Source organism: Siniperca chuatsi, linkage group LG8 (genome assembly GCF_020085105.1).
Source record: "Siniperca chuatsi isolate FFG_IHB_CAS linkage group LG8, ASM2008510v1, whole genome shotgun sequence".
NCBI lineage: Eukaryota > Metazoa > Chordata > Actinopteri > Centrarchiformes > Sinipercidae > Siniperca > Siniperca chuatsi.
The window spans coordinates 5,995,125-6,022,464 of NC_058049.1; the positions used below are offsets into that span (position 1 = coordinate 5,995,125).

At 39.4% G+C, this 27,340-nt stretch overlaps 1 protein-coding gene across 16 annotated transcripts in view; it reads left to right on the forward strand.

The window, feature by feature from the left end:
• Positions 1 to 27,340, forward strand: part of LOC122879921 (LIM and calponin homology domains-containing protein 1-like) — a 90,704-nt gene that overhangs the window by 53,823 nt on the left and 9,541 nt on the right. For 8 of the 16 annotated variants that reach the window (XM_044204517.1, XM_044204521.1, XM_044204522.1 and 5 more), the window contains 15 exons: positions 110 to 220; positions 1,699 to 1,897; positions 10,011 to 10,269; positions 12,019 to 12,291; positions 14,808 to 15,188; positions 16,562 to 16,597; positions 19,120 to 19,246; positions 20,365 to 20,522; positions 20,953 to 21,430; positions 23,013 to 23,324; positions 24,103 to 24,208; positions 24,429 to 24,526; positions 24,628 to 24,733; positions 25,465 to 25,539; positions 26,381 to 26,409. In XM_044204517.1, the coding sequence (XP_044060452.1) occupies positions 110 to 220; positions 1,699 to 1,897; positions 10,011 to 10,269; positions 12,019 to 12,291; positions 14,808 to 15,188; positions 16,562 to 16,597; positions 19,120 to 19,246; positions 20,365 to 20,522; positions 20,953 to 21,430; positions 23,013 to 23,324; positions 24,103 to 24,208; positions 24,429 to 24,526; positions 24,628 to 24,733; positions 25,465 to 25,539; positions 26,381 to 26,409 (2,748 nt within the window). The remainder of the gene's footprint in view (positions 1 to 109; positions 221 to 1,698; positions 1,898 to 10,010; positions 10,270 to 12,018; positions 12,292 to 14,807; positions 15,189 to 16,561; positions 16,598 to 19,119; positions 19,247 to 20,364; positions 20,523 to 20,952; positions 21,431 to 23,012; positions 23,325 to 24,102; positions 24,209 to 24,428; positions 24,527 to 24,627; positions 24,734 to 25,464; positions 25,540 to 26,380; positions 26,410 to 27,340) is intronic. The other 8 variants (XM_044204520.1, XM_044204523.1, XM_044204519.1 and 5 more) reach the window with 7 other exon arrangements.

A 27,340-nucleotide genomic window follows, 5' to 3' on the forward strand; every position in this document is an offset into this window, starting at 1 on the left:
CCTGTCTACAATAATGTTCCATCCTTTGATTTGACTGAAGTTTTCTTTACATACAAAGGGTCATCTCATTTTATCATAATGTCTAACTGTATTCTTTCTTTCCTTTTAGGTTCTAATCACCATATACTGGTTGGGTCGTGCTGCCAACGGCTGTACCTCCTACAGCGGGCCCACGCTGGACCTGAAAGAGTTTGAGGGCCTGCTGTCACAGATGCGAAAGGTTTGCTGAGTCATGTTTAATAATGTCCAGGGCTAAAAATGTAAAGAAAATCTTAATCTAGTAAAGGGTAATACAGTCAGGTGGTAGAGTAAAATATAAGGGGTAGAGAGAGGCTGCCCTTTTCCTATAAGCAGAAAATCACAGATTTGATCCCTGCAGTAACCAAATGTCCTGATGAGATGACTTGACATGTACACAGACTTCTCAGAAATCATCTCAGGCAGCATACACCCCCCACCTGAGGTCCAGGGATGACCTCGGGTCTTGTGTCAGTCATCTTGACCTGATTCCACCCCTTTACTGACCCAAAGGGACAGAGAAAAGTTAGCATTAGCAAGCCCCCAAGAGACACACACACACACACACACACACACACGCTCTATATGACAACCATGATGTCACCCCCATGCGATTTTTTTTTTTCCACAATCTGACGTCCCTTTGCTGTTCTATAAAACTAAGAAATCATTGCCAGCTCAGCAGAATAACTTTCCCAGATGTTCACATGTTGCTGCTGACCAAAACAAAGCCACGTTTCTATGAAACAAAAAAGAGATTAATAATAAAATGAGATTTGAATCTCAAGGAAAGTACATCAGGTGCACATATTCAAAATTAAAGTGGCACTTTCCATTACACTTCTAATGCTTATGAAATGGAAGCTGGACCTTGATGATGATTTGAAATGCAAAAAGCAGGTGAATATGTGGCCCAGCTGGAGTTTTATCTGCTCCCTTATTGTAAGTAGCTCATGATAAATGTATCAGTTAAAGGGTCAGTTCGACCAAATTAGGAAAAAATATACCACCTCACTTACCGCTGGTGGTGGTTTTAGGTTTAGGCAGCAAGAACAATTTGGTTAAAGTTGAGATAAAATTCTGGCAGTGGTCAAATAAAAACTTAAGTTTAAAAAAACTGACCTGAGATTGAAGCTTGATCATTGGATTTTACAGCAAATGTTTACAACCATCCACTTGTCTGACCAACACACCAACACAGAAATTCTGTGGCAGTGCAGCCTAGTTGAAAACATAATATAGTTTGTCAGAGGTTTGGGAGTTGCGTAACACACGGTCCTGGGGTCAGGAACAGGAAGTCTTTTAGTAGACAGGAAAGGCCTTTCCCCACCTTCCATTAGCTGAATATAAATGTTTCAACTGTAGATAGACAAAGGGAGGGGTCACTGAGGTTAAGAGAGAGTGCTAGAGTGGGATTTGAGCAGAAGAAAAGGTGAGAGAAGGCAGAGATGAAAAGGGGTGGGAAAGAAAGAGGGTTAGAGAAAGATGATCTAGGACTTACAGTGAGATGTTTGTAGGGGACAGGACACAGACATATTGTCAGATTAATTTAAGGACACACAAAACAAGTTTACTCAATGTACTTTACACAAAATGTTACGTATCTTTCCTTTTGTATATAATGTTTTACGCTAATATGTGTATTTGATATAGCCGGGGCATGTGTTTATAAATGTTCAGGAGGCGGAGGAGGCAGAGAGCCCTAAACGCAGCATCCGGGACAGTGGCTACATCGACTGCTGGGACTCTGAGCGCAGCGACTCTCTCTCCCCGCCACACCACGGCCGCGAGGACTCGTTCGACAGTCTGGACTCCTTCGGCTCACGCTCACGACAGACCCCGTCGCCAGACGTCCTGGTCGCCCGCGGCAGCAGCGATGGTAGGAAATAGTCTAATCCTTACACACTTTACACTCATATTCACAAAGAACACTACCAATACTAGTTTGAACTGATTGTGAAAGTGTGGTCTTGTGGTTAGAATGGCCGCCCTTTAAATTAAAAGTTGCAGGTTAAATCTGTTCAATAGCCATTGTGTCATTTTAGACACAGCCACATATGTCTTGTGGAAGGGAAGTAATTAAATACTCGCTGTTTTGTTTGGGTCAATTGTGGTGTATAGATATAGTATATAGATAAATGAGATGCATTGTCCTTCTAGCGCTACTGTAGTAAAGCCTCTTGTTCTCCTCCTTGTGTTTTCGCAGGACAACACCCAGTGCTAGTCAAAGGCTATTTGAAAGTGAATGATCTCAGTGCGATGCCTGTTTTGAAGTCAAGCTATGGCCATTGTTTCATTTAAGCTACAGCTATTTGTCTTGTGAAAGGGAAGAAATCCAGTTCAGGTGCTGCTGTTTTTATTCAAATTTAGCATATAGACACAGTGTACATACATATACTGTAAATGAGGTAGTTTGTGCTTCTGGTGCCACTCTAGTAAAGCCTGTTGTTCTGCAATGCCTGTGTATGTTCCAAACTGTTCTACATTTATTGTCTGTAAAAAACAATTTATTGTCGGCAGTTCACTTTAAAATTTTAAAAATATTAATAATTCAGTCTGTTATAATTTTATTAATCCAAGTCCTTTCTGAAAAGCTGCCCATGTTACATCCTTGTGTCTGTATCAGTTCTCGGATCATTCATATCTGATACCAATCTGCAATGTTAAAAAAAAAAAAAAAAAAAAAAAAGAATGCATGACCCTAGCTACAATAATAAATGCTGTCACATCTGTTTTTGTTTCAAACACATACCAGTTATGTAATGTTAACACAGGCTCCACCAACATGACATCCAATGACAGTTGTGTCCGGTGATGTAAAACACAAGACATTTATTTGTCCTCAAGTGGCCAGAATACTACAGGCATAAGGGTTTGATTTGATCTAGAAAAAAAAATGCACTCCAATGTAGTAATTTGCTGTTTACACATCAGATTCCTCTCAGCCCCTTCAGAGGAATAAATTCTGGAGGCTTTGGAGGCCTGTTCAGTCGTAGCTCTGTTTAAGAACATCAGGTAAATGTTAAAAATGAAATAAATTTGTAATGTAAATGTTAGTAGTTGTTATTAGATATACTGATATTAAAATGTTTTTTGACTTTGTGGAGCCAAGATGCCCACCATACCTTCTATTTTTTTCCTTTAATTCAACTGACTAAAAAACACCAACACATTGAAAAGTCAATATTTCTAATTTAGAATGTTTATTTCATAACGTTTCTGTTTTTTTAGACAAACAGTATGAAAAATACATCAATTCTCCTCCTCCAGTCCATATTTTTCTCCTGATTTTCTTCTCAGTTTCTTTATTTCCCCTAAACAATTGCATATTGCAGCAATTCTGTTTTATTCTACAGTAATTGTATCTATTTCTTAATCCGTGTGGGTTTTTCTATTTATACACAGTATGTATGTGAATGAATGGGTGCCTCAGCCATTGTGCTTGTCCAACCTTGCAGTCTCAGTGTTTGTGACACCTTTCAGTGAGGATTTCCAGCTCTGCCACTGACATCAGCACAAAAGTGTCTCTGTGCTGAGTGTTTGAGCTTGTTGCCCTGGGCTACAGTTGTTTGATAACTCTCTTGGAGTGTGAAATGAGATGAGTGACAGCACTAGAGACAAAGGAAGAGATGAAACATCCTCCTGTAGTGAGACAAAGAAGAGAAAGAGGTGTGGTTGTATGAATGAGGGCTTTTAGTGGTTTTTGATCTGACACTTGACTGCTCTGTCAGCGACGACTAAACCTCCAGCTTTCGGTTTAAGAGCAAAGGACACAATTCCATATAATGATACATCCTCATCTCCAAAATAATTAAGCATATAGTTACTACTTGGGAGACTAACTCACCTCATGAAGTTTACGAAATGTGAATTCCTGAGTTAAAATATCTTGGCAGTTAGAAGATGTACAGAAATTAAGAGTTTTCCCAGAACATGTTTTTAAATGTCAAGTACTATACAAAGAAATTCATGTATGATTGATTTTACCTCCCTAAGTTTCCCAAAACAAACAAACTTCAAACAGCTGTGAATTTGTTTGGCTGCATGTAGTTACTTTATAATGCCAAACCAACCATATGCTGTCATTGAAAGCTGTTAATTGCTACACTTTATTTGAATTTGGCCCTTTTAAATTTTAATGACAGCCTATAAAAGGTTACAGCAGTCGTCACAAGTCTCAATGTACGTTTCATCTCTGAACTGCATGTGCGAAAACACAGAGTGAGGCCAAGCATCCTGTCTGACTGTGTTTTTGTTTTGAGGGAAGTGCTAAGGAAACTACCGTCTCCAAAAGCCTGTCACCAACAGTCAAACTAACTAAAAACCTTGGATGTTGAATAAGGGGAAAAATCCACCCTAAATATCTACTGTTAAAAACAAAGTAACCGACCTTGTTAATTGAATTTGAACCTGCAGATAAGTAGTCATAGTTTTTGATAGTAGAAAAAAATACTAGCTCTACATCAGTGGCAAACCTAAGATTTTGATGTCCAAAGCATCCAAAACAAGAGCCACTAAACAGGGACATTTTCGAATGACATTCAACAATCATACAAGGAGAAATCCATTGCAGCAGTTAGACATTTTTTTCTCAATAGCCTCAATAGAAATAAAATAAAGCTGCCACAAGACATTATTTTAAACCCTCTAGCTTTTACTATACAAGCATTACCACAATCAATCTGTCCACCAACACGTGTAACCCACAGCTGATTAGTCACATCATCAAGCTGCTCGTATTCCCATACACCCACCTCCGATCCAAAGTAACATGCTCTGTCATTTTGGAAAAATTAACCAATTGTTAACGCTAAGTAAAAAAAAAAATAAATGAGTGGGCTAACTAAAAAAACTGAATGACAGCATATTTTCATAAAGTGACTCCTGAAATGCTTTGAACATTACAGATTGATGATACATCACAACCTAATCTGGAGTTGTAATTTCCTTTTGTTTTGTTTTTTTAATTTTTTTATTTCTGTGAGCACTTTGTGATTCAGTCATTCAAAAGGAAGAAGCGTTAGTAAGTCAAGGCCAATATCTACATATTTGGTCCAATGGTTATGGTTAGAAATTTGCATGTTGGATAATATTTGTAAGCCCTTGCTATTATTGAAGGTATCATACTATCAGTGTTCAGATCAGACCCAGGAGCCACAAACTAGAGAAGTGATAACAGGATAACAATGCAGTTATCACCCAATCACAGTGAGCTTTGAGTACACCTACAACAAGACCATCCATTTATTAGCCAGGTTTTCCCTGCCTTGAACTTTTAGACAAAGCCCCTTCACTGTTCAGCTCTGTAAACTGACTTCACCCTGACAGTAATTAGGGGACAGGGAGAAGAGTTTAATTCAATATCTGAAAGAGATTCAATATTGGCAATGCTCTTTTGTTTGGGCCAAGTTTTGTAGACGGATACAGTGTTGATAAATGAGACACTTTGTGCTTCTGGTGCTCCAATAGTAAAGCCCGCCCTCCTCTTTTTCTATTTTTGCAGGACAACACCCATTGCTAGTCAAAGGCTGTTTGAAAGAATAAATTGAGTGACGTCATTGAGATGGGTTTTATATAAGAAATTGCCCAGAAGTCCAATAAACAGTTATCTAAAATAACAGTTATCTAGTCTATAAAATGTTCTCATGCCACTGCTCTCACATCAGAAGTCTTCATGCAAAGCTCCAAATTGCTGCTCATATCTGACATGTTTAGATCACATATGTGTTCTGGGACATGACTCACATCCAGTGTCAATATGAATTGACAACATGGTTGAAAATGCACACACACGTAATAATAATGAACACCTTTACATTGTGTTCCTTGAAGTTTAAACAGAAGTTGTTTGGGCTTTCTTTCAGTTTGCCTTGTTGTCCTCTCTGCTACTACTGCCTCAGCCAAGCTGCTGTGTACAACAAATGATGATGAGGTGTCAGTTGACAAAGGTTGGGGTTTGATAACATTTTATCAAATCCGGTATCTACTCTGCATATAGAATCCAGATCCTTTCGAATCCCTTATTGAATCAAATTAGGTTCAGCCAGTGTTGGAAATTAACTTGTTTGTCCACCTGCCACTGTGGCTGGTGGATTCCAAAATCTACTAGCCACTCCATTTTTTTACCGACCACTTTATTAACCGGTGTTCTGTCAATATGTGCTACCTATCGAGATGTGACCCACAATCTCCCTGATATCTTAAATAGTGATATTATACTATAGTATTTCAACATGCTCCCCATATTCTTTCAGTATACATGGAGTCAGTAGTGGTGTAATAATATATAATTATTCTGTAGTGGGAGCATTATTTGATAGGGGATATTAGTCGAAATACGCTACCCCTGAAATCTTAAATAAAGATATTGTATATAGATCGGGCAGGATGTTTACAGATGTAGCAACACCGCCAGTAATAATCAAAGATTTGTGAAAGATATAAGATTTTCTCATGTGAGTTCCGACCACGCTTAGTAGCTTTTCAAAACATCTGGCTATTGACAGTCACAAGTAGGGAAGTGCTCTACTGAAAATATGTCTGTCAACCCTGAAATGTAAATTTGACAATGAAAACCGTCAGTTTAACCCTGCCTGGACAGGCAAGTATTCGTTTATTTTACCGCCATCTCCAAATGCCTGCTATTTTTTTATTATACTCGTTTGCATTTGTTTAAAATTTGTCAGTACCAAAAACTAAAAAAGTTTTTAAATAGGCTGCTGAAAATGTCTGTCCCATTTACATTTCCTGTTTTTAAAATCTGGCCCAGTTGAATTTGTTATTGAATAGCCCTGGGCTAGGCTATGAAAATGTGGTTAAGCAAGCTTTCATTTCCTGCAGGCACTTTGGATACAGCACAAGCTGGCTAAGTTTAACAGGCTGGCTTTGTAATGTTTCTTTGCCAATGCATCACAAATTAATAAACCGTAAGAAGAGTGAATCATGAATGGAAGGATTGCTGCCTTTTCATCTCCATTAGTTAACATTAGCTAGCTACAGACTACTGCTCAAAGGCTTCTGGCATCTATCTGCAACTTTTAAGGTGGAATTTTTATTTTTTTTTTGCATGTTACTCATTGCATGAGTTGACATCGTGAATCAATCAACACACATTAAATCTGAAACCCTGCAATAATGCACCGCGTTGTTTTTCTGTGATTCCTTGTTAAAGTGTCCGAGTGAAACAAGCAGACTCGTGATTCAATCTGCGTTGTGGAATGTCACAAATCTCTCTCTTAGCTATTGTTTATCCGCCACCGTGGCTGGTAGGTATAGCAAATCCACCTGCCACTACACACAATCACCTGCATTTGGCAGATGGCGGGTGCTAATTTCCCCTGGGTTCAGTTTTCAACATTTGCAAGTAATTAAGTTATAAATAACTATAACTCAAAGATCTCTCTAGAAAATGAGGTGCAATGATGCCTATTTACTTTTACACTTTGTTTTTCATGAGCTACTTGCTCTAAGTACTGGACATTTATGATTCAGCACTATTAAGTTGATAAGTTTAAAATATATATATGATATTCATGAAAATTTAAATGGGAGATTCTGCTGAAATTGATTTGACGCAATCAGCTAGATCATATCCCTAAAAAGGAGTAGGCAAACAGTCGCATACGTATAGTGTTGTTACAGAGTAACGTATCACTACTCTCACACTTGCTTGCTGAGAGCACATTAACCAGACAACAGCCAAAAGCTTAATATTAGCGGTTTGAGAATTAACGTTGCTGGTGATTGTCATTTTAACTGGCAAAAGTGACGAGTCAACGCTAGCTAAGCAAGCTTAATAAATCAATCCTAAATGGAACCAGCTATCAGAACCTAACCATACTGTTGACGGGACACTTTTCCTTGTGGTCAATATCAGTATTAAAAATGTGATGCCTTGCAGACTTTTTTTCTTTCTGCCTAGAAAGATCTGTGTCATATAATAGGAAAATTGGAAAAAGTATGAATACTATCCCAGAAAGTGTCATAATTTGTCACTTTAATGCTATTAGAAATGTTGAGGGTATCACTATCACTCTTCATTTGTAATTCTGTTCCTGCTTTTCAGTTACTGTAACGCATTTGGACTGGACTCCGTGGCTTTTACATTTCCTGTAGTATTACTGCATGTTGATGATTATTGATGTAAATAAGTTTCTGTGAAGCTCTGGTACAGTATGGCACTGACCCATGATAAACGTTCCTTCAAGCTTCAGTGTTACCATATGTGCAGAGAGAGCAGATTGCAGCATAAAGACATGTTGTTCCTTAAGGGTGCATAGACTTGGATGGTAGAGTCACTCATGTTTGCAATTGATATGGTTTAAGAGTCATAATTGAACCATTCATTATTGGAAGTGTAGATACCTCGAGGCCTCTTTTGGACCTTGATCTGTCACTCGTTTAGACCACATAAAAGTCTATTGATAGGAGAGGTTTTCACAAGTTCAAAATGTGACGTTTGTTTCCACTGAGAGCTGTGGCTGCATCCACATGTATCTGTTCAGAACTAAGGGAAGATTTTACAGTTTAGATCTGGTTGAAATTGTGGGTTTATACTTGGAAAATATATACATTGAGTCATAAATTCATAGGTCATAGATTGAGTATGCATGCATCCAAAGGGAGGGGAATTCCAGTAGCACATGTGCTGAACATCTTGGAGAGGAATTTTGAGAGACCTTGGGTAAAGCAAGGCTGCAGGTATCTATTATCTGCTATTTCTGAATGTTTAGCATTAGTAAAAAAACAGCTTAATGAAGGTGGAAATTACTGGTATGCTAACAGTGCATCCCGGGAATTGTAAATATGTGATGTCCTCAATCAGCTTTATCCTCATTTCTCTCTTCTGTATGTACTCTGAGGATCGCACATGAACATCTTGCAGAGGAATTTCAGACGGCAAACAAGGAAAGTCCTTAAGCGATGCACTTCTGCAAAGCCAGGTGTTGCAACTGACATTAAAGAGCTAACAATGTGTTTAAAATATGATACAGACAGACACAGTGGCATCCTAAGTGAATTATTCTAAACTGTGGGCTAGAATTCAGTCAGCAGGAGCTGCACAATACAAATTTAGTGATGATTTATGTTACTTGGGGTTGACCTATGTTCAGCCACTGGAATGCACTGCATATAATAGTACTGTACCAGCACTTTAATGAATGTAGGCCTATATGATGTAACGGCTTAGGGAGAAATTCTGTAGATTTTAAGTGATATTTCTATTCAGAGATTAGAAGTCTGGGGTATCTGCAATAAGACTCCTCAATCAACTGTTTATCTGCTCAATTTTTGTTTTGTTTTTTTCTCTCTCTCCCTTCCATTCTCTCTCTGTCTCTCTCTGACGGTGACTTAGCAAGTTGGATGCCTCTTGCTCTCTGGGATACTTAAAGGGGAATCATGATTATTTTTAAAACATAGTATTATAATTGAGATGGTTAATGGAACATATCAGATAAACTGTTTTGTAATCACAATATAGGTTAACAACATTCAAATGGGGAAATTAATGGACTAAAGATTTGCAAATGAATTTACTGATAAATCTCTTAAAAATCTACAATTTGAATCTCTTATTAATCTGAACATTGCTTATAGCACAAGAATATAATGCCACATAATTTTGAGTTATGTTGTTTTCCAGTAATCAAAGCTTGTTCTTCATAGCATTAAAGTAATGGAAATCAGGGTTCAAGCACAAGCAGGTGGCAGTGTCCCTGCTATTATATTGAATTACCTCCTCAATATTTTTAATTTCACATATATTGATGAAGCTTTCAGTCACTGACCTTTTATCAAATGTAAAAATGAAATCTCATTTTAAATGGAATTAGTTTATCCTTCAGCTTCACTACGTCTTTAAATAATGAAAAGAAGCTGTATTTACCTTGATGCTGTCTCCTGAATAATAATATGATCTCTCTGTGATGGACATAAAAGTCCCATGACACTGTAATAACCTCCTTCATGTCCCCATCTCCTCCTCTCAACAGGCCGCGGCAGTGACTCAGAGTCCGACGGTCCCCCCCACAGGAAGATGCCAGATGTTCGTAAGGATGACATGTCGGCCCGGCGGACATCTGTCAGCGAGCCACGAACCGCCATGCCGTTCAACCAGTACCTGCCCAACAAGAGCAACCAGAGTGGATATTTGCCAACGCCACTCCGTAAGAAGAAGAATGATAAAGAGGAGGGAGCACGCAAGAGTTGGAGTACTGCCACTTCCCCTATAGGGGGAGACAGACCATTCAGGTGAGTCTGTCTGTTAGAGTAATTAGAAGGGATTGAATACCATAGAGGAAATGCTAGTATGTCATTTATTTGAGGTAGTTCAGATATTTAAATGCAGTTGAAAACTGATAAAGTAAGTTTTAATGAGAATTAGGGTCTAAATCAGAGAACTGATTTAAAAAGTATAGACAGGATTGTTATTAACCAGAGTGTAAAGCTTCACTAATCTAATGAAATGGTGTCTTGTGCAACTGAACTCAATACTACGATTTCATGACATTGAAGATGTGTGAATGGTTAGAAATTAAAAATACAACATTTAACCACTTTACATGATAAAATGTCTCTGCTATAAGGCAAAATTTTGCATAGGAGGGTTGAATATTCAAGGTTTATTGTTTTTAATTAGATGTGCAGAGCATCTGCGAATATTACATTAAATAGTTCACCTTTAAAATTAAAGGTTGTTATGAATTGGCAGAGAATTTTACAAAATTCTGCTTGTAGCTGAAAATGCAGCTTGATCAGAGAAAGTCCAGCAAAACTATATGATGATCTAGTCTCCTTCTTGCATGTTTTGTGAGTTTAATTTAGCATTAGAAATTCAAGACACATTAATTAAATATGGGTGGAAGTAGACCATAATTTATTTTTTTTTTAAAGTATGACATTTTTGCAGAATTGATAAAACTGACCAGATTGACAGAATGACTGTAGATGTTGGAAAACAAATCACATGGTGTTTATTATTCTCTATTTCTAATACCCACCAACATCCTTTTGGGTTAATTTTGTGTTGTTTAAACATTTTGCAAGAGAAGGTGTCACTCATGTCAAATTGCAGATGTCTACAATTAAATGTTTCAGCTCTTGATTATTTTTCTCTGTCCAGTACTGTACATACGGGAGTGGCTGATGGATGCCAGATGTGCTTTTTTCATTGGCTCTGACTCTGACCAAGCAAAAGTGTGAAATGAACAAAAATGAGGCAGATTAAAGACTGAAGGTCTTATTGGCATTTATTGGTTTGGCATGTCACCACACGAAAGCGCTGGGATCACAAATTTTATTCTGTTAAGGGTTTCATCGTCAGTGGCTGTAAAGGTTTTTCTGCTGGCTGAGTGGATCCATAGTGTGCTTTGATCAGTTGTAGTATCAGTATGTGCAGTGTTAGTGGTGTATGTGTGTTTATGTGTAGTTTGGTTTGACTGAAATTAGTTTTTCAAGGAGGGTAATGTTTTGAGGTTTGGACATATTGTTTAGCTGTATTCACGGAAAGTAGCAGCAAATCAAAGATATTTAATTAAAAGCCAAATAATCAAATTAGTCTTACCCCAGTGTTTTTACATTTCCAAAAAGTGCTGTGAGTGGGTGCATATACAGTAGGGAAGTGCTGTGTGTGTTGTGCCTGTGTGTATCACCCAGTGTGTGTGTGTGTGTGTGTGTGTGTGTGTTGCTAATCTGTCTTTCATTCCCCCTATTGTTAACTTCATCCATCGCGTTATGTGCAACATCAAAACTCATGTATTAATTGATTTTGCATTATTGTTTTTTTTTCCCCCTCCATCTCCTTCCTTTACATCTGTCATGGTGTTTTCCCTTTTGCCTCCTTTTACCTCTTGTGTGTGAACCTGCTTTACCCCTCACAACATCCGTGTGTCCCATGTCTTAATACCATATTATCATCCTTGTGTCACTGTTGCGAATTTTGCTCCAATGTGATTACGTCTTCCTTTTCTGTGTGTGGTGTGTGAATGGGTGGCGTAACAGTCCAAATGAGGTCTCTAGCTTAGACGCCCCACCTGGAGAGTCCCCCAGCCCGTCCCCCACCCCACCCCTCAAACCCCATATACAGATTCAGACGGAGAGCCAGGCTAAAAAGGATGAGGAGGAAGGGGAGCAGACTGACTCCACACCATGCATTGAGATCCATGCAGCTGGCGTGAGGAGGAGCAGTGAGCCTCTGCCTTGTAGCCTCCCCCAGCCCCATGCAGAGCCCCCCATGGAGACTGTAACTCACCTGATGGTCACCTCTGAGCAAAGGTCTTCACCTTGATTTTAATGTTTTTCTCAATACCCCAAATCAGCAGCCCAATGTCCTCTTTATTCACATGGTTCTGACTCATAGTTCCTCTAAATCAACCAAATCTAAAAGATTTGTCTTTATAGAATTAGAAATTATTTGTGTATATTTCTAATGAGAAATTGTTTGTTTTTGATTTTCTTCATGTTGTCCTTAAAGGGGAACTCTAACACCGATTTTACACATTAAAGGCTGTTTACAGGTGTTGGGTTGAGTACTATAGCATATGTGAAAAAAGTTGTGTAAAGCCTCTTGCGGCTCCAGAGGGAGCTGTGAGATGTCTGATAAATTGGTTGGGATTGATCACTACAAGTCTGAAAATTTAAAAAAGCTGGTGGTGTGGAGAAAGAAATGAGCTCATCAGACCTCTGTAGCCGCCTCCTCATCTGTGCCTGAGGCTAAAGGCTCAAGACTACATTAGCCGCTACTAGCATAACATACCTGAATCTCCAACTGAACTGTCAGCGGTCAAGTTGCATTGTGGGTAATTGAGGACCCAGGTTTTGATGTGTGGAATTAAAAAAAAAAACACTTATCTAGTTTTTATGTTTTATAGGAGTGCAATGATAAATCTGTGGAGAATTATTTTAATGTTGGCCATGTATTGAGTTAGCAGTGTAGTTTCTTATTGCAGCTGAACTTTTGTTTTGTTAAAGGGTCATTTCACCCAAATCAGAAAAGAACTGTGCATATTTTGAGATATCTGCCACTGAGGCTCCTGCCTGCACCACCATACAGTATAGGTGAATGGAATTTTATTTGTGCCACCACAAAACACTGAAAAATTACACTTGAAAATCTCAGCAGTAGTACAGCTGTCCAAAATAAATGTCCTAGTTAATCAGGGTAATCCACATACTTCGCTGTGAACAGTTTTCATCAGGAATGTTTCTTTGGTAGGAAATAGTTCAGATTTTCACAGCTGGTGTTTCCATCCAGCCCTTTTCCTCTTTGGCACTGCCATTACCAGATCATCGTTTCCAGTGCCGTTCTTATCCAGAGCAACATAACAGTGAGTCAGCAAGAGGTTCAGTGCTCAATGAAACCAAGTTACATGTAGAACACGCTGTTAAACAGAGTCTTTACCCAGCAGGCCAGCCGGGGTCACACATTTTACACTTGGTGTCAGGTAACAAGGTGAGGATTATGAGCTGTCGAGACACAATGCTGTTGTACATTTCACAGTGCAGGTGTCCACTATGATGCATGATTATAATGTTGCTCTCTTGAAAAATGTCTGTTTAGGTCTCTGTTGTTATTTCACAATCCAGCATTATACAGTGTTATTTCCTAGTCCAGCAGACCTTTCATTCACAGTCCTGTTGGAGAGTTATTAGAGTCACACCTCCAGTTTCCAGCTTTTTCTGGCACAGATGTTATGGTATTGATTGGATTGTCAGCATTTCAAGGGAGTGAAAAGAATCCTCAGTAGAAATCTTGTGTATAGCTGCGTTCCAAGGAAAAGGGGATTTCTAGGATGTTTGTATAAGGCTTTGATATGGGCTTCTTTAGCTGGTAACAGCTTGTATTGTTCCAGAAGAAAACTGAGGCTGGAATTTAGTTCATGCTTTTAAAAACAGTTGTATAACATCAACATATCAGCGTTTGAAGTTGCCTTTCAAAGTTGTGTTGACACATCTTTTTAAGATCACTCTGTTGCTGACACAGTTCTTTCTGTCAGTTTGTTTGGATAGAAGTAGAGCAGAGTTGACATCTAGCCATATGGTGGTGTGTGTTTAGATGTTTACTGTGTTTCTTAGCTTGAGCAGAAATGGCTAAATGAAATGTAACATTTCGAAGGGTGAGTATTATGCATTAGTTCAACCAGGGATTCAGCTGGGAGACAAAAACATCCACAATGATGTATTTTGAATTGATAAAATCAATATCTAGAAATAAAACAAGCATGGTCCAAGAAAATACAATTGAATGTCATCTAGTTTCCATTAATATCGCATTTGACCTTTCCCGTCAAAGTCTAGGAACAAAACTGCACACGGCTTCAGATACAAACCCATACATACAGCTGTTACACACAAATGTACTGTGTATATATCCAAACACAAGCGCACTCGCAGGGAACATGAACATGCGACCCACCCTCAGGATGTAAGGAAATGAGGCTTTCTTCCTTCCCTGACCCTGAGCAGCCTGGAACTGAAGGCTGGCCTTTTCACAGCCTTTCCCTCCCTGCCATGCAAACTGGGAATTTATGGTTTAATAATAAGCCTCCCAGAAAGTAGCTGTTCATCACAGGATGACAAACAACAGAGCGTTCAGTCAGTTTTTCTTTGGCTTTGTGACTCCATTTTGTTTTCACATCCAGTCTGTTCTGAGGGGATTTGTGACCAATCTGTGCTATTTTCTTAGATTTATGTCTTCAAAAACCTCCACTTTAGCTTCTCCAGAGGAATGCTGTCTGATATAGGATAATAACCAGGCAGCAATACGTTTTAGTTTGCTTTGCTTTCTGCAGTACTCCGGCTCGCTCGTGCTCAGAGGAACTCTTCCATCATTCGACGACTCTAGCAGCAAACACTACGGCAACCCCCTTGGTTGCAACAAGCCCCCTCATCTCGTCTAGGAAACATCCACCTGTGACAGAGCAGGAGGAGGCAGCTGTGAGGAAGAGGGTCGCTGGTGTCCTGTTAGTCACAGATGCAGAGCGAGATGAGAAACGGGCCAGCCAAACGTCTCCCAAACACCTCATCACCCAGAGTCCCTCCCGCTTCCTTCCTGTGCCCCCTGCCATGGCAACAGCAACAACCGATACAGGCCGACGGAAGGGAAGGGCACGGAGTGAAAGTGAAGACCCACAAGGAGGGACATCTTGGTTGGACAGCAATCTTCCAGCAACGTGAGCCCTGTCCAGCAACTACACCACATTTTATGAATTTCAACTCCGTTGAACTAGAACTACATAATTCAGCTTTAAAATCAAAGGATCTACTATTCCAGTGATCCCTTTAAATACTCAGTTTCAGCATGTGACCTCGACCTCAGACCGCAATGCTCCTATTTGGATGACTTTACTACCTAAAGATTGCATGATCTTTTTTACATGAATGCAAATTGATATTGTTTTCTAAAAAGCAGTTGTTCTTGTGTTCTTGTACACAGAATGCATGGAAACTCTGAAAAACATGTATTTTTTTCTCTTTTCCTTGCTTTTTTCTGTTAAGAAATTTGGAGAAGAAAAAATGTTTGCAAATAATGTCTTTGATTAAATATGCATGACTTTAGTTGGCAAACTTTGATCTCTTTAGGAGTATGGGATAACCGCAATGGACACGGAATTAAATTTGATCCAATTTGAACCAAAATTATTTGGCAATTCTTGAATGCATGTTTATCTTTGAATGCATAAATTGGTATTATTATTATTAACCAATCTAACATTGACCATTCTATGTATGCCAATAAATTGCTGAAATGACGCTGGCCTTAATGCAGTCCCCACTGTATCACTGGCTGACATATTCCTACAAAACAACATATGGCAAATAGATATTTTACTACAACATATCGGCAAAAAGCCATCTTGTAAAACAATCTATTTGGCCTTAATTTAGTCTCCTTTATCTATTGTGGCAAGAAACCACAGGCCACACTTTCTCTCACACCCCTCCAACATCACAGAGGCAGCTCCATTTAAAAAAAAAAAAAAAAAGGCTGTATGAAGACCTTTTGTGGTTAAGGCCAAACCTACAAGTGGTGGTCACAGACAGAAAGAGAGCCACATCCTTGATGTTGTTCTTGTGCTGTCTAATAAAAGATGCATGTGCTTTTTATTATATTTCAGTGCCAGCTGCATTTGAAGATCATTGCCATATGCATCTATTGTATACTAGCAGTATTTTGGGTTGCAGTGATGCAGTAAACTTGTTGTCTGTTCTGTTCTGGCTGTGTTATGGATAAGACTGCCCCCTTGTGCTTGGTGTGAAGATCATCATTAAACCCACTGACAAATATATCTGTGCATAGACACAAACCACCAGGCACACTTGTTTAAAACACTATAAATCAACCTTAGCTGGTACATATTCTGTGTTTAATCTGTCATGACTAACTAATTGTCAGCTGTGATCACAACACAGTATGTTACCCACTAGCGATCAAATATTCCATCACTGTGTTTAGTATTCACGAGTGAATGATGTGTTTCTCTGTTGAGTGTACTTGTATTCATTTGTGATTGTGCTCTCTCTCCATGCTCTCTGCCTTCCGTAGATTCAGCCGCACACATAGTGTGTCAGATGACCCACAGTAAGTTGTCCTTTTACCACTCAGAGGCTCAGCTCTTTGGCTCAGCGCTGCTCTGCACTACAAAACAAAGCCTACTCAATAATAAGTCATTTAATCATTCATTGAGTTATAGAATTGGATTTTTCTTTATGCAAGTGGAAAATCTGCCAAAGGTTGAAGTAATTCAAAGAACTTTCTTGAAGCTGTCGACAACAACTTCTTGTTCTGACAGTAGTTTTTGGTGGTGTTGTTTTTGATGAGTAGGCGGTCACATGAACAAATATTTTGTACCAGTTTTATTGTCTTTATGTTTGGCCCTCTTGTAATGGTAGAAAAAATACAAGAATGTAGTGTTTTCCACAGAAGTGTACTCTTGCCAGGTTAAAAAATTCTCTAAAATGGCCTCTCAAACCCTTCATGTGATACTGTAACACTCTACTGAAAGTCATTAATTAGTGCTTTAATTTATCCCAGCAGCTCCTGCACAAAGATTTTTTCAGGCAAAAGTTTTAGTTGTATGAGATTAATTCATTTATAAAACCACACTGAAGAGTGGAATGAATGAACCAAAATGTTCTATGTAAAGACGGTAATTTATGTAGTTTTCTGTTTTCATGGAGGTGTAAGTGGGAGTAAGTCCAGTCAGTCAGGGCTGAAGTATCACTACATTTGTTACAAGATGATCTCATGTGATTTAAGACAACTCTTGAAAAAAGTTTTCTTTGCAAGGAAAACAAAAATGTCTCCCGATTAAGCAGATTTCCTAGTTGTATCACTTAAATTAAGATAAGTTGTCACGGTGGACATTTTTGACAGCATGCTTTAATAGTGTCAAACAGGGTCCCTAGCGCTTACGCTTGATCTGAAATATCATGAAAATATATTTTCAATAAATCTAGTGGACATGCTTGCTGCTTGTCTTTTTGGATGGCGTAAATCCATTCCTCTCAGATTTATTCAAAGTTCCTGCAATAGTGGCTGTGGAGAGAACTTACTAAACTGCTGCTCCGACATCACCTCAGTGCTTCTGCCAGATGTACGTTTCATGTAACAGCCATTTCAACCACCCTCTCAACCCTCATCCCTTTACTTTACGAAACAAATAAAAAAAAAATCATCATGGTAAGCTCCTTTGCTGCTAAAAGCTAAAGCAAAAAGTACAGCTTTTCATGAAGCAGGAGAGAGGATTCATAACCATGAGATGACTCAAATGCACTTTAGAGTCCAGAGATTATACGTGTACCTTTATCCGTCCACCTGGCCAAAGCTTTTGAAATAAAATATCATTTCGGACATCTCCTGGGTTGAAAACACTCTCCTGCTACACGTTTCTTTGGTCCATCAGTGACGAGTGAGCTCCATAAAACATTTGACCATGAGTGAGCACAGTAAGAGTCAGAAAATTGTAATGTTTGATGCCACTCCTTTTGTCATTGTAAGCCAAGCAATACATTTGTATGTTGGCAATGCATCAGTTTTCTGAGTGGTAAACCAAAAACGATTATTAGACTCATGACGTGACTTTAATGAGCAAGACAATTATTTAAGCAACAATATACAATTATTTAAGCAAGAATATAATGATCTTACCAATTCTAAGTTTGTGATGAATAACCAATACAGCTGCATGCTCCTAACAATAAGGCTACACTTTACCGTCTTGTCTGTAATCTAAAAATGCTTTAACATTACTGACTGAACAAAGACCAGTGTAAACTTTCTGTAACAAGTCTTTACAGAAAAGACTCTATGAAGACCATTCTGGTCGTTGCATCTCATACACTCACACCACAATGTTACTAAAAGCTTTACAACCTCAAATACCAAGCTGATATTTTCAAAGATCCCATTAATGGCATCTTTACATCCTTAATGTAATGCATTTCCTGTTGAAACAAATATTGGAATGTGACATGAAACAAACAATGTGAGATAAATCAAAAGAACAAGCCAAATGCAAATTACTTTGAAGGAGAAATGCTTTTTGATTTGGTTTGAGGGGCAGATGGGTTGGAATCTTTAAAAAAAAAAAAAAAAAGTGTGAATGTTGTATTGGATCTAAAATCTTTAATGCCTACTGGGTGAGCATTGAAGATGCACAGTTTTCCATTCATGGCGTCTTTAAAAGACATTATTTTGGTGTCTGTACTGAGCCTTTGGTTACAGGATATGTTATGATGGATTGGTTACTAAATCATTTTTGGGGATGTTGTATTTTCTTTGACACTACTGTATAAACAGATTTTTGTGAAGCATCACCTCAGGGGAGAATGATTTTTCAGTGCTTTTTTCACATTGATATTGGGAAAAGGTTAGGGTCACAGTGTGTTACTGTGTTCCACATGACTGAATGACAAAGACTACAACATACAAAAATTTGAATTGTACTTACAGTACAATGCACTGAAAGACATTTATGGAATCACTAGCAGCATTATGAAAAAAAAAAACATGAAAAACTAAGCAATGTCCTATAACATGTCAAACACATGTTTTTCATTATCCATATTCTCTGTGTGTCTCTCACTCCCTCCTCCTCCTAGGAGTGTGAGTATGATCGACATGCGAGGTGAGGAGGAGGCCATCTTGCAGCCCCACAGTCAGGTGCGTCACGAACTGATGCACAACCAGTACAACAAGATGAAGGAAGAGGATGATCACTGGCAGGACGTGAGTGTCTCAGACTTGTCTGACTTTATGTTACTACTAATATATTTTTTCCTGAATTTTTCCTGATTACCTTTTAATTCCCAGTAGAATTTTCTCATTTGCTGAGTTCATATTTCTTATCTCCATTGTGTCAGACATTTATCAGTTATATGCTGTGATTTTTAGTGCCTGCAGGCCGAAGCACAAACTCCAGTTTTTCTGTCCCCCAATTAAACAACTTAAAGTGGTCATAGTATGCTTTTTGCCTTTTTCCCTTTCCTTTATTGTGTTATATATCTTTTTTTGTGCATGTAATAGGTTTGCAATGTGAAAAAGCCCAAAGTCTACCCCAAAGGGAGTTACCCTCTCCCACAGAAAACACTGCTCCTGAACTGCTTGAAAACAGCTCGATTGTAGTCCAGCTATTACTTACGTAACAATATTTAACATGCGTCATAATGCACGAATTGAGCAGTTTCCACAAGTACACCTAAATATGAAATTAAAACGTTAGATACCCTCCAAGCAGTCAATGGGCATACAGTTGTTAATATGATGTAGAGACAGTGCACAGTTGAAATGTTACGCTTTAAAGATAAATTAGTTGCTTACCACTCTGAAACTCTTGCTCCAGTCTCAGTTATGAAGCTGGTTTGGGTTGTTCTACCTGTGTTTCGGTATCAGACTCGGGCTCGAACATGTACAGCTGAACCTAAGCCATAGTTACGGGCTGATGCGGCTTTGTTTTGGATCACACTACCTTGCTCGTCAGGACCCGCCCTACACTGTGTCTGATTGGCTAGTAGTCCTTACCTAGGTACTGTGCATGTGCAACTCCCAACAAAGATCGAATAGAAGTGAGATGCCTCACTTGGTAGCTAAAACGGAGCGTTCAAGACACAGGGAGAAATGAGGTGCTGCAGCAATGTGCAGTGTGAGGAAAAAATATGGTGTTGTTTGAAAATTTAAACCATGTAAACCTATGTAACCGTGTAACCTGAAAATGAGCATAATACGACCACTTTAAAATCAGTTTTCTAGGGCCACAGCAGTGCTTAAGGTCTCACAATGCTGCTGAGCCAAGCCCTTTTGCCTTGTTTCACTTGGAACTGAAACACACATCTGTTTGTGTGTGTCAGGACCTGGCCCGATGGAAAAATCGGAGGAGGAGTATTTCCCAGGACCTAATCAAGAAGGAGGAGGAGAGGAAGATGATGGAGCAGTTGATGTCAGGAGGCACCTGTACCTCTGAGAGGAGGAGAAGCATCAAGACTTACAGAGAGATAGTGGAGGACAAGTAGGTGAAATACACACAAACGGGATGTTTAATTTGAATTAAGCTAAAAAAAAATAAAAAAACAAAGCTGTATGTATAAAACAATACTAGTATAATGGAAAATAGGTCTTTCTCAGAGAAGAAAGTCTAATTTAAAAGAGGAAGAGCAAGTCTGCTCGATTGATAGTGAAGTAGAAGAAATAGGTGTCTTGGTATAATGGGTAAGACTATATAGAGGGAGAGGGAGACTTTGATCAAATCTAGTTCAGATATGGTTTGAAATCCATATACATATCCTTTTTTACAATTGTTAAAGGATAGATTAAGTGGTTGATTTTGATGAGTTTATTAACATTTATTTAATAGAAATCAAACTTTGTCATATCAGTTGCTTCACATTTAACACAGCTGTTTTGCATTTTCCCTTCTGTACCTCCTTCCCTCTTAACAGGGAGCGTCGTGAGGAAGAGCTGCGGGATGCGTACAGGAGAGCCAGAACCCCAGAGGAGGCATCATCCATCCTCCAACGTTACGCCCAGCGTTTCTCCATCAGTGAAACAGTCCTGGAACGCCTACAGCTGCCAAAGCTCCTGGACCGCAGCATATCTGCTGATCCCTCCTTTCCCTGCTCACCCTTCCCTCTTTCCCTGTCCTCCTCCCCAACGACCCCAGATCCCTTTGACATGGATCCCAACGGGCCCATGAGGTATCTGCGCCAGCAGTCCGCCCCAGCTCCGAAGTTCACGTCTACACTGGAGGCGCGAATAGAGGAGTTTCCCAAAGACTTCTCACACCAGCGGCCTCAGATTCGCTCTCGCTCGTCTGAGCCGCCATCCACCCGAGGCCTGTCGCCCAAACCGGTGCCTTTGCTGACGCCCAAGCCTTACTTCCAGTCCCGACCCACAGCGGCTGAACCATGGCCCAGCAAGGTGAGACTGAATCTAAAGCACTTGTCATTATCTCAGCAGATCACTTCCCAACAATAAAAATTAATGCGTTGTTGCTGTAAATATACTTTACAGCATCCTCCAAAGGCCATGTGGGTTGTTTCCTTTCAAATATCTGGTTGCCAAAGTAAAATCTCCCCGCTAGACAACGCCCCACCCACAGTGTTAACTCTATTTAGGTTCCTTATATGGTGATGAATTCTCTTCATACATAATGAAATTATTGAGATTTGGTCAGTGTAACCACAGCAGTTCTGCAGAGGGCATGGTTGAGGTCTTGACCACTTGACTTGTAGTTACTTTTCAGTGTTGGCTGCCCTCCTCACAGGCTGATGGGTAAATTCCCCTCCAGCTCCCTTGGCAGTTACATTAGAATGCCACAGAACCACCATGGTGATGAGCCAGCTGGTTTCTAGGAAAACACAAGACTTTCCCTCCCAGAAGAAGCATGTAATGTTTCAATTTAGCTCAAAGTACTCTCAACAGGATCCATTTCCTTTTATTCTGGAAAAATTGCCAAATGGAAATATTCAAAATGAGATCTTATGTTTTGGTGTGGCGGGGAGGGAGGGGCAGGTTATTACCAGACCTAATGGAGCAGAGTGCTTTTCTGGAATGTCTTGTCAGGAGTCTGAGCAGAGCCCGGCTTTGAATGGAGCCCTCTGTTCCCTATTGACTTAAGAAGTTGACAAGTAGGGCCCTCTCAATGTGAAGTGGGCTCCCAGCGGACAAAGAGGGCCCACACAGGCTGCTAGGAGAGGGATGAGAAGGTGGAGGCTATGGGGGGCAGACTGAGAGACTGCATTCACCCAACTCCACCACTGTGTCTTAAGTTACCGCTCACTAGGAGCTCCTCACACATACATTAGTGCCTCTTTGTCATAGAGGCCAGCATGGTGTTGTGAGCTAGTTGAATAGCTAATGACGAACAGAGATGAGGAGCTGGTAATGACCACGAATGAGGGCACTGGGTTTTTAGGCATGGGGTTTATTTAAATTTTTTTATTTGTCATCAGTTAATTGTGTTTAGTATTGAAAATATTTAGCTAGAACAGCCTGATTGTAGTGGAACTTCAGGCAATGTTTTCTCTAGATGTTTCATACTTATAAACTGATTTTTCACCCACGTAAGTCAAGTTAGGGCTGGAAAGTAACTGAATTTAACGAACTATAGACATTACGAGTCTCAAATTTACTCAATTTTGAATAAATAAATAATCCAGTATCCCTTTAAATTAAACAGAATAGCAACAATATCCATTTAAAGAAAAATTTTAACCAGTCAGCCCACCCTCAAGTCCAAATCTTCAACTCGTCGTATTTTAAGTAATAAAGACAAACATTTCAGAAGTGACACAATACAAGACAGGACTGGTGTATTAAAAATCAAGCCTGAATTCAATTTATCATGATACAGATTTTTGGGCAAATCATTTAACCCTATGGCAAGGTACGTCTGGACACTTCTTAAGTTACCTTTAATGCTTTTAAAGTATCTCCTTAAAATGTACAGTGCGTAATGCGTATATATAGCCAACATTAAACTTGTTGTCTTCCGATTTAGGTGGATGGTTTGCTCCGAGTCAATGGCGACGTAGGAAGTGTTGACGTTCCCACCACGCCTGAGAGTCAAGGAAGGGAATCTCCTCCTCATTTCCAGGCGTCCCCTTCCAAAATCAGCAACAGCACTGTAGATGCTCCCTCGTCAGCAGCCTCACCAACACACAGTCCACACACCTCAACCGGAGGAGAAAGCCCAGTGTCAACAAAGGCCAAGGAGGCACAAGGTGGCACAGAACCGGCTTCTAAGGACGTCAAAGAAGAGAAAGTCATTGAGCATTCGACACCACCCAGCCGGCCCACCTCGCTCCCATCGGTCAGGATTAGGATCTTTTATGGTTGATTACAATAAAACGTGAAAATAAAACCTTGAATCTAATCAAATTATAAAGATCCCAAAATTAATCTGCTTTGCTCTCTTGTCAGCAATCATTTTGTAGGTGTCATTCATTCCTGCACCTTCCTTCTTTTAAAAGTTTAACAGTTCAAGACTAGCATATGTACTGCTACACCCCTACTAAGGTCATTGTTATGGTTAGTTTTCTTACAGAGTAGAGCCTGGTTGAGTCCATTCAGAATATATTTAATATGTAGCTCTCAATGAAAAATCAAAGGGTGATTGGTTGGATCCAGGGTATGTTTAGTAGCACAAACGGGATGTTTTGCTGTTAAATATCTCTAGAAATCGAATCAGTTTTCTAGGCACACAGTGCTTTAAGTCTCTCAACACTGCTGCAGAAAGCCTTGATTAGTTCATTTGAAACTGAAACGCCTCTGTCTGTTGTTGTACATACATGCACGTGTGTGTGTATTTAGTTATTTACTTTACATTCCCTTCCTCCTCTTATAGCAATTAGTTGAAACACTAGAAATCAGAAGAAAATACCTGTGTGACTTGTTTACGTACTGTATTACTGCTGTCTTTGCATGCATTTTACCATCTTGCAAGGCTTTTGGCAAGTTTATTTATTTATTGAAATCAAGACTGGAATCAATCATTTTTTATACATAGATCTCATGCACTACACAGGCCTCTTGATCTCAGGCTCGTTTATTTCACTATTCAACTTGGAAACCATATGTGACTCTTATAGGAGCTGCAGAAGCCTGAAGAAAGCTTTGAAAAGACTGGAACCCAGTCAGTAGCTGCTCCAGTGGAAGAGAAGTCAAATGCTGCAGCTCAACAAACACCACCTGCAGGTCTGAACGGCATGCTGCTATGCTGACCCCTTGTGGTTGCTCATAGACTTGTATCATTACAGGTCATGGACTATTGCAATTTGACCCTAAAACTTTTGGAAAACATGAAGAAGAAAAATACTTTTGAGGGAAAAAAAATGTAAAAGGAAAGTGTCTTTACTTTTCTGTTTTTCATATGATTTTAACAGCAGTGATAAACTTGCGTTGTCTGTTTTTTCAGAAGTCAAACAAGAACAAACTGAACCATCTGGTCAAAACATCTCCAACCTTGTCCAGTCAGTGGTTAGCACACAGCAAAGTCAGCCGGAAACTTTACAGGTGAGGCTGCTAACCAAACTAATGTAAACTTTTGCCACCAAACATATCCAAAGAAACAATCACTCAGCCATCCAACGGATAATCTTTGAATCTCCTTGCAGGCAAGTGTTCCCACTTCCCAGGAGACGTCACAGGAAAAGGAGAATGTACCAAGCTTAGCTGCACCAGGATCATTTGGATCTCACCCATCAAAGGAAACGACAGCAAGTTAGTAAACTTCTCACTTCCAAATAACAAGCCAGCAGCTTCTTTTCCATACATCTCCTTGTTTTCTGAGTTTGATTAGCATTTCATTCTTGCTGGCTTTTTTCCCTATTGCCTTTCAGCCTGTCACTCTTTCTGTTTTATTGTACAGCAAGATGAATCAGCGTTAAAGGGTGCCTCTAATAATGTGTGACTATTATCAACCTGTTTTGGCAACCTGCACAAACTCCTGCTTCACCTTTCTTATCTGCTCAACTGACAATGATCTCTAATTGACTCTCACACTAAAGTCCACTTTTTCCACTTTTCACAATGTAGACGAGTACACAAGCTAATTAGACCTGAGACCCAACAAAAACATGTATAAAATAGGTAAACTGTTATCTTTCCAGGTAGTGTAATAAAAGCAATTGTTTCCTTTTCTGTCTTTATTCTGACTTTTTTTCCATCAAGTTAGGATTGTCTTGAAATTCTAGTGGGGTAGAAAACACCTTGAGTTTTTACTGAGTCTGAATTACAACCTTTTTAAAAACTAAATATTGTTTTTCCAGTTACAATTCATTTAGCCTACAGTATCACTGGAGCAGAACTATAAAAGCCTTCCCCAGTTCTCTCGATGTCCATACCAACTCCTGGTTTTGACATCTGTCTATCCCTTATCGCTCCTCTCCCTCCCTTCCTTCCCTCGTTTCCCTCCTTTCCTTCCACCCACATATTTTTTTATTTCGCTATAGAGTTTGCAAACAGTGTCAGGTCTCCGCTGGCAACCAGCCACCCTAAGTTACGCTGGGACTTCTTCACTTTGCCAGGTAAACCCCTTCATTCATCGGTGGAGCTCATGTTTCCGTCCCTGGATGCTGAATGTACAGGGTTTCCCTGCCGTTTCTTTAAGGGCTAAACAACAGCCGTTCTGTCCCGTCTCTTGTTTTTCACTCATTTCCAGAGTTTTGTGGATGATCAGTGATGTTCTCTCTCTCTCTCTCTCTGTTTTAAATGTGTTTTGAAGTTTCTCATTTGCACTACCAACTATGTACAATGGGGAAAAAATGCAGAGTTGTTCCAGGTCTAAATCATCTGTGTAAATGTCATTGTTAAAGAGTACTTCATTTTGATTCATATTAGTATCATCATATTGATTAGGATGCACGGTCAGAAGGTTCTTTCCAAAATATCCAATGAAGTAGATCTCCTAGGTCAATTTATAAAATTACTACTAATGGGTCACCTACTTAACTCTATAAATGATCAGTTTTATGTTTTGAAACAGTGTGCTTTACATTGCTAGCTTTTCCACCAAAGGTACAACATTAGGTCTCCCTCAACATCTGAATCGCTCCTACGCAGAGTTATTTTAAAAAGGGTTAAATTTATGGTTGAATAAATCAAAACATAAAGACAAAATAAAAGCTGAAGGCAGCTACTTATTATTAACTCCAGATGTAGTATGTTGTTCTTGGTGGACTGATCACTGGTCTCTCTCTTTGCTTTCTTTCATCAGCATCTTTACTCCTTAGGTTGTCAAGCCAACACTTGGGATGTTGTCAATTTCCTAAATATTTGCCCCATCAAAATGCATTTAGTTTGATCCAGTATCCATAATGTTTGTTTAAATTGTATTTTAACTTGTCTCTTCTCACACTTCCTCTACAGAAGAGACGGAGAAGGATTGCCATGGAAACGTGAGTAAAAAGTATCATCTGGCTGCATAATATTTTGTGGTCAGACTCTGAAAAACCCTTTTACTGCTTCTCATCTGGCTTAATATCTCCTGGGTTACAGTAGTTCAGTTTAACATACTGCATGCACACAGAGACAAAACAGAAGTCAAATTCTGAAAGGGTGATAAAATTCAGGAAAAAAGAAAAACAAATTTCGTGAGTCTGGAGGTAGGATTAAGGAAAAATCACCAGGTACCTTTTTATAAAAAGTATTTCATCCAAATAAAAACATAACATAAACCATGAAAAGTATGAAAAAGACTGCCTACATCTGCCTGTTCAAAACTTAATATCCTGCACAGTATACATTTAGAAACATCCACTATTTTAAATATAAGGATGATCGTATCTCACAGTCCCATTAAGTGGTTTGTGAGCAAAATTTAATCAGCATTTTCTGAGATCAGGCACTAGTTTTTTGTGCAGTTTTGTGAACTCACCGTGTCATACTGCAAGGCTCTACTACACCTCATAGGACACACAGAGCTGTTTGTGTAGCATGCCAGATGAGGATGCTGTAGAAAACGGCCAAGACTGCTTTTGTTTTCCTTTGAGCTCATCTGTCTCTTTCTCTGTCTTCTCTCTCCTTAGTAGGCGTCCTTTGGCTAGCATTGGAGTAGTGCTGTTGTGGTAGATCAACTATTTCTGTCTCCTCCCTTCCCTTCTTCTTTTCCTGTGGTGGATGTGTGTGCACATTGGTGTTGAGTGTGTGTGTGTGTGTGTCGGGGCCATATCAATCTGTTGGTCTATCATTGGCTTCATGGTTGAGTGTGTGCGTGTTTGTGTGTGAATGGTGGTTGGTTTGTGGGTGTGACTGTGTGCATGAATATTTGTGTGCCATGTGTGTATTTGTGTGCCGTATGTATTTGTGCATGTTGTGTGTGTGTGTGTG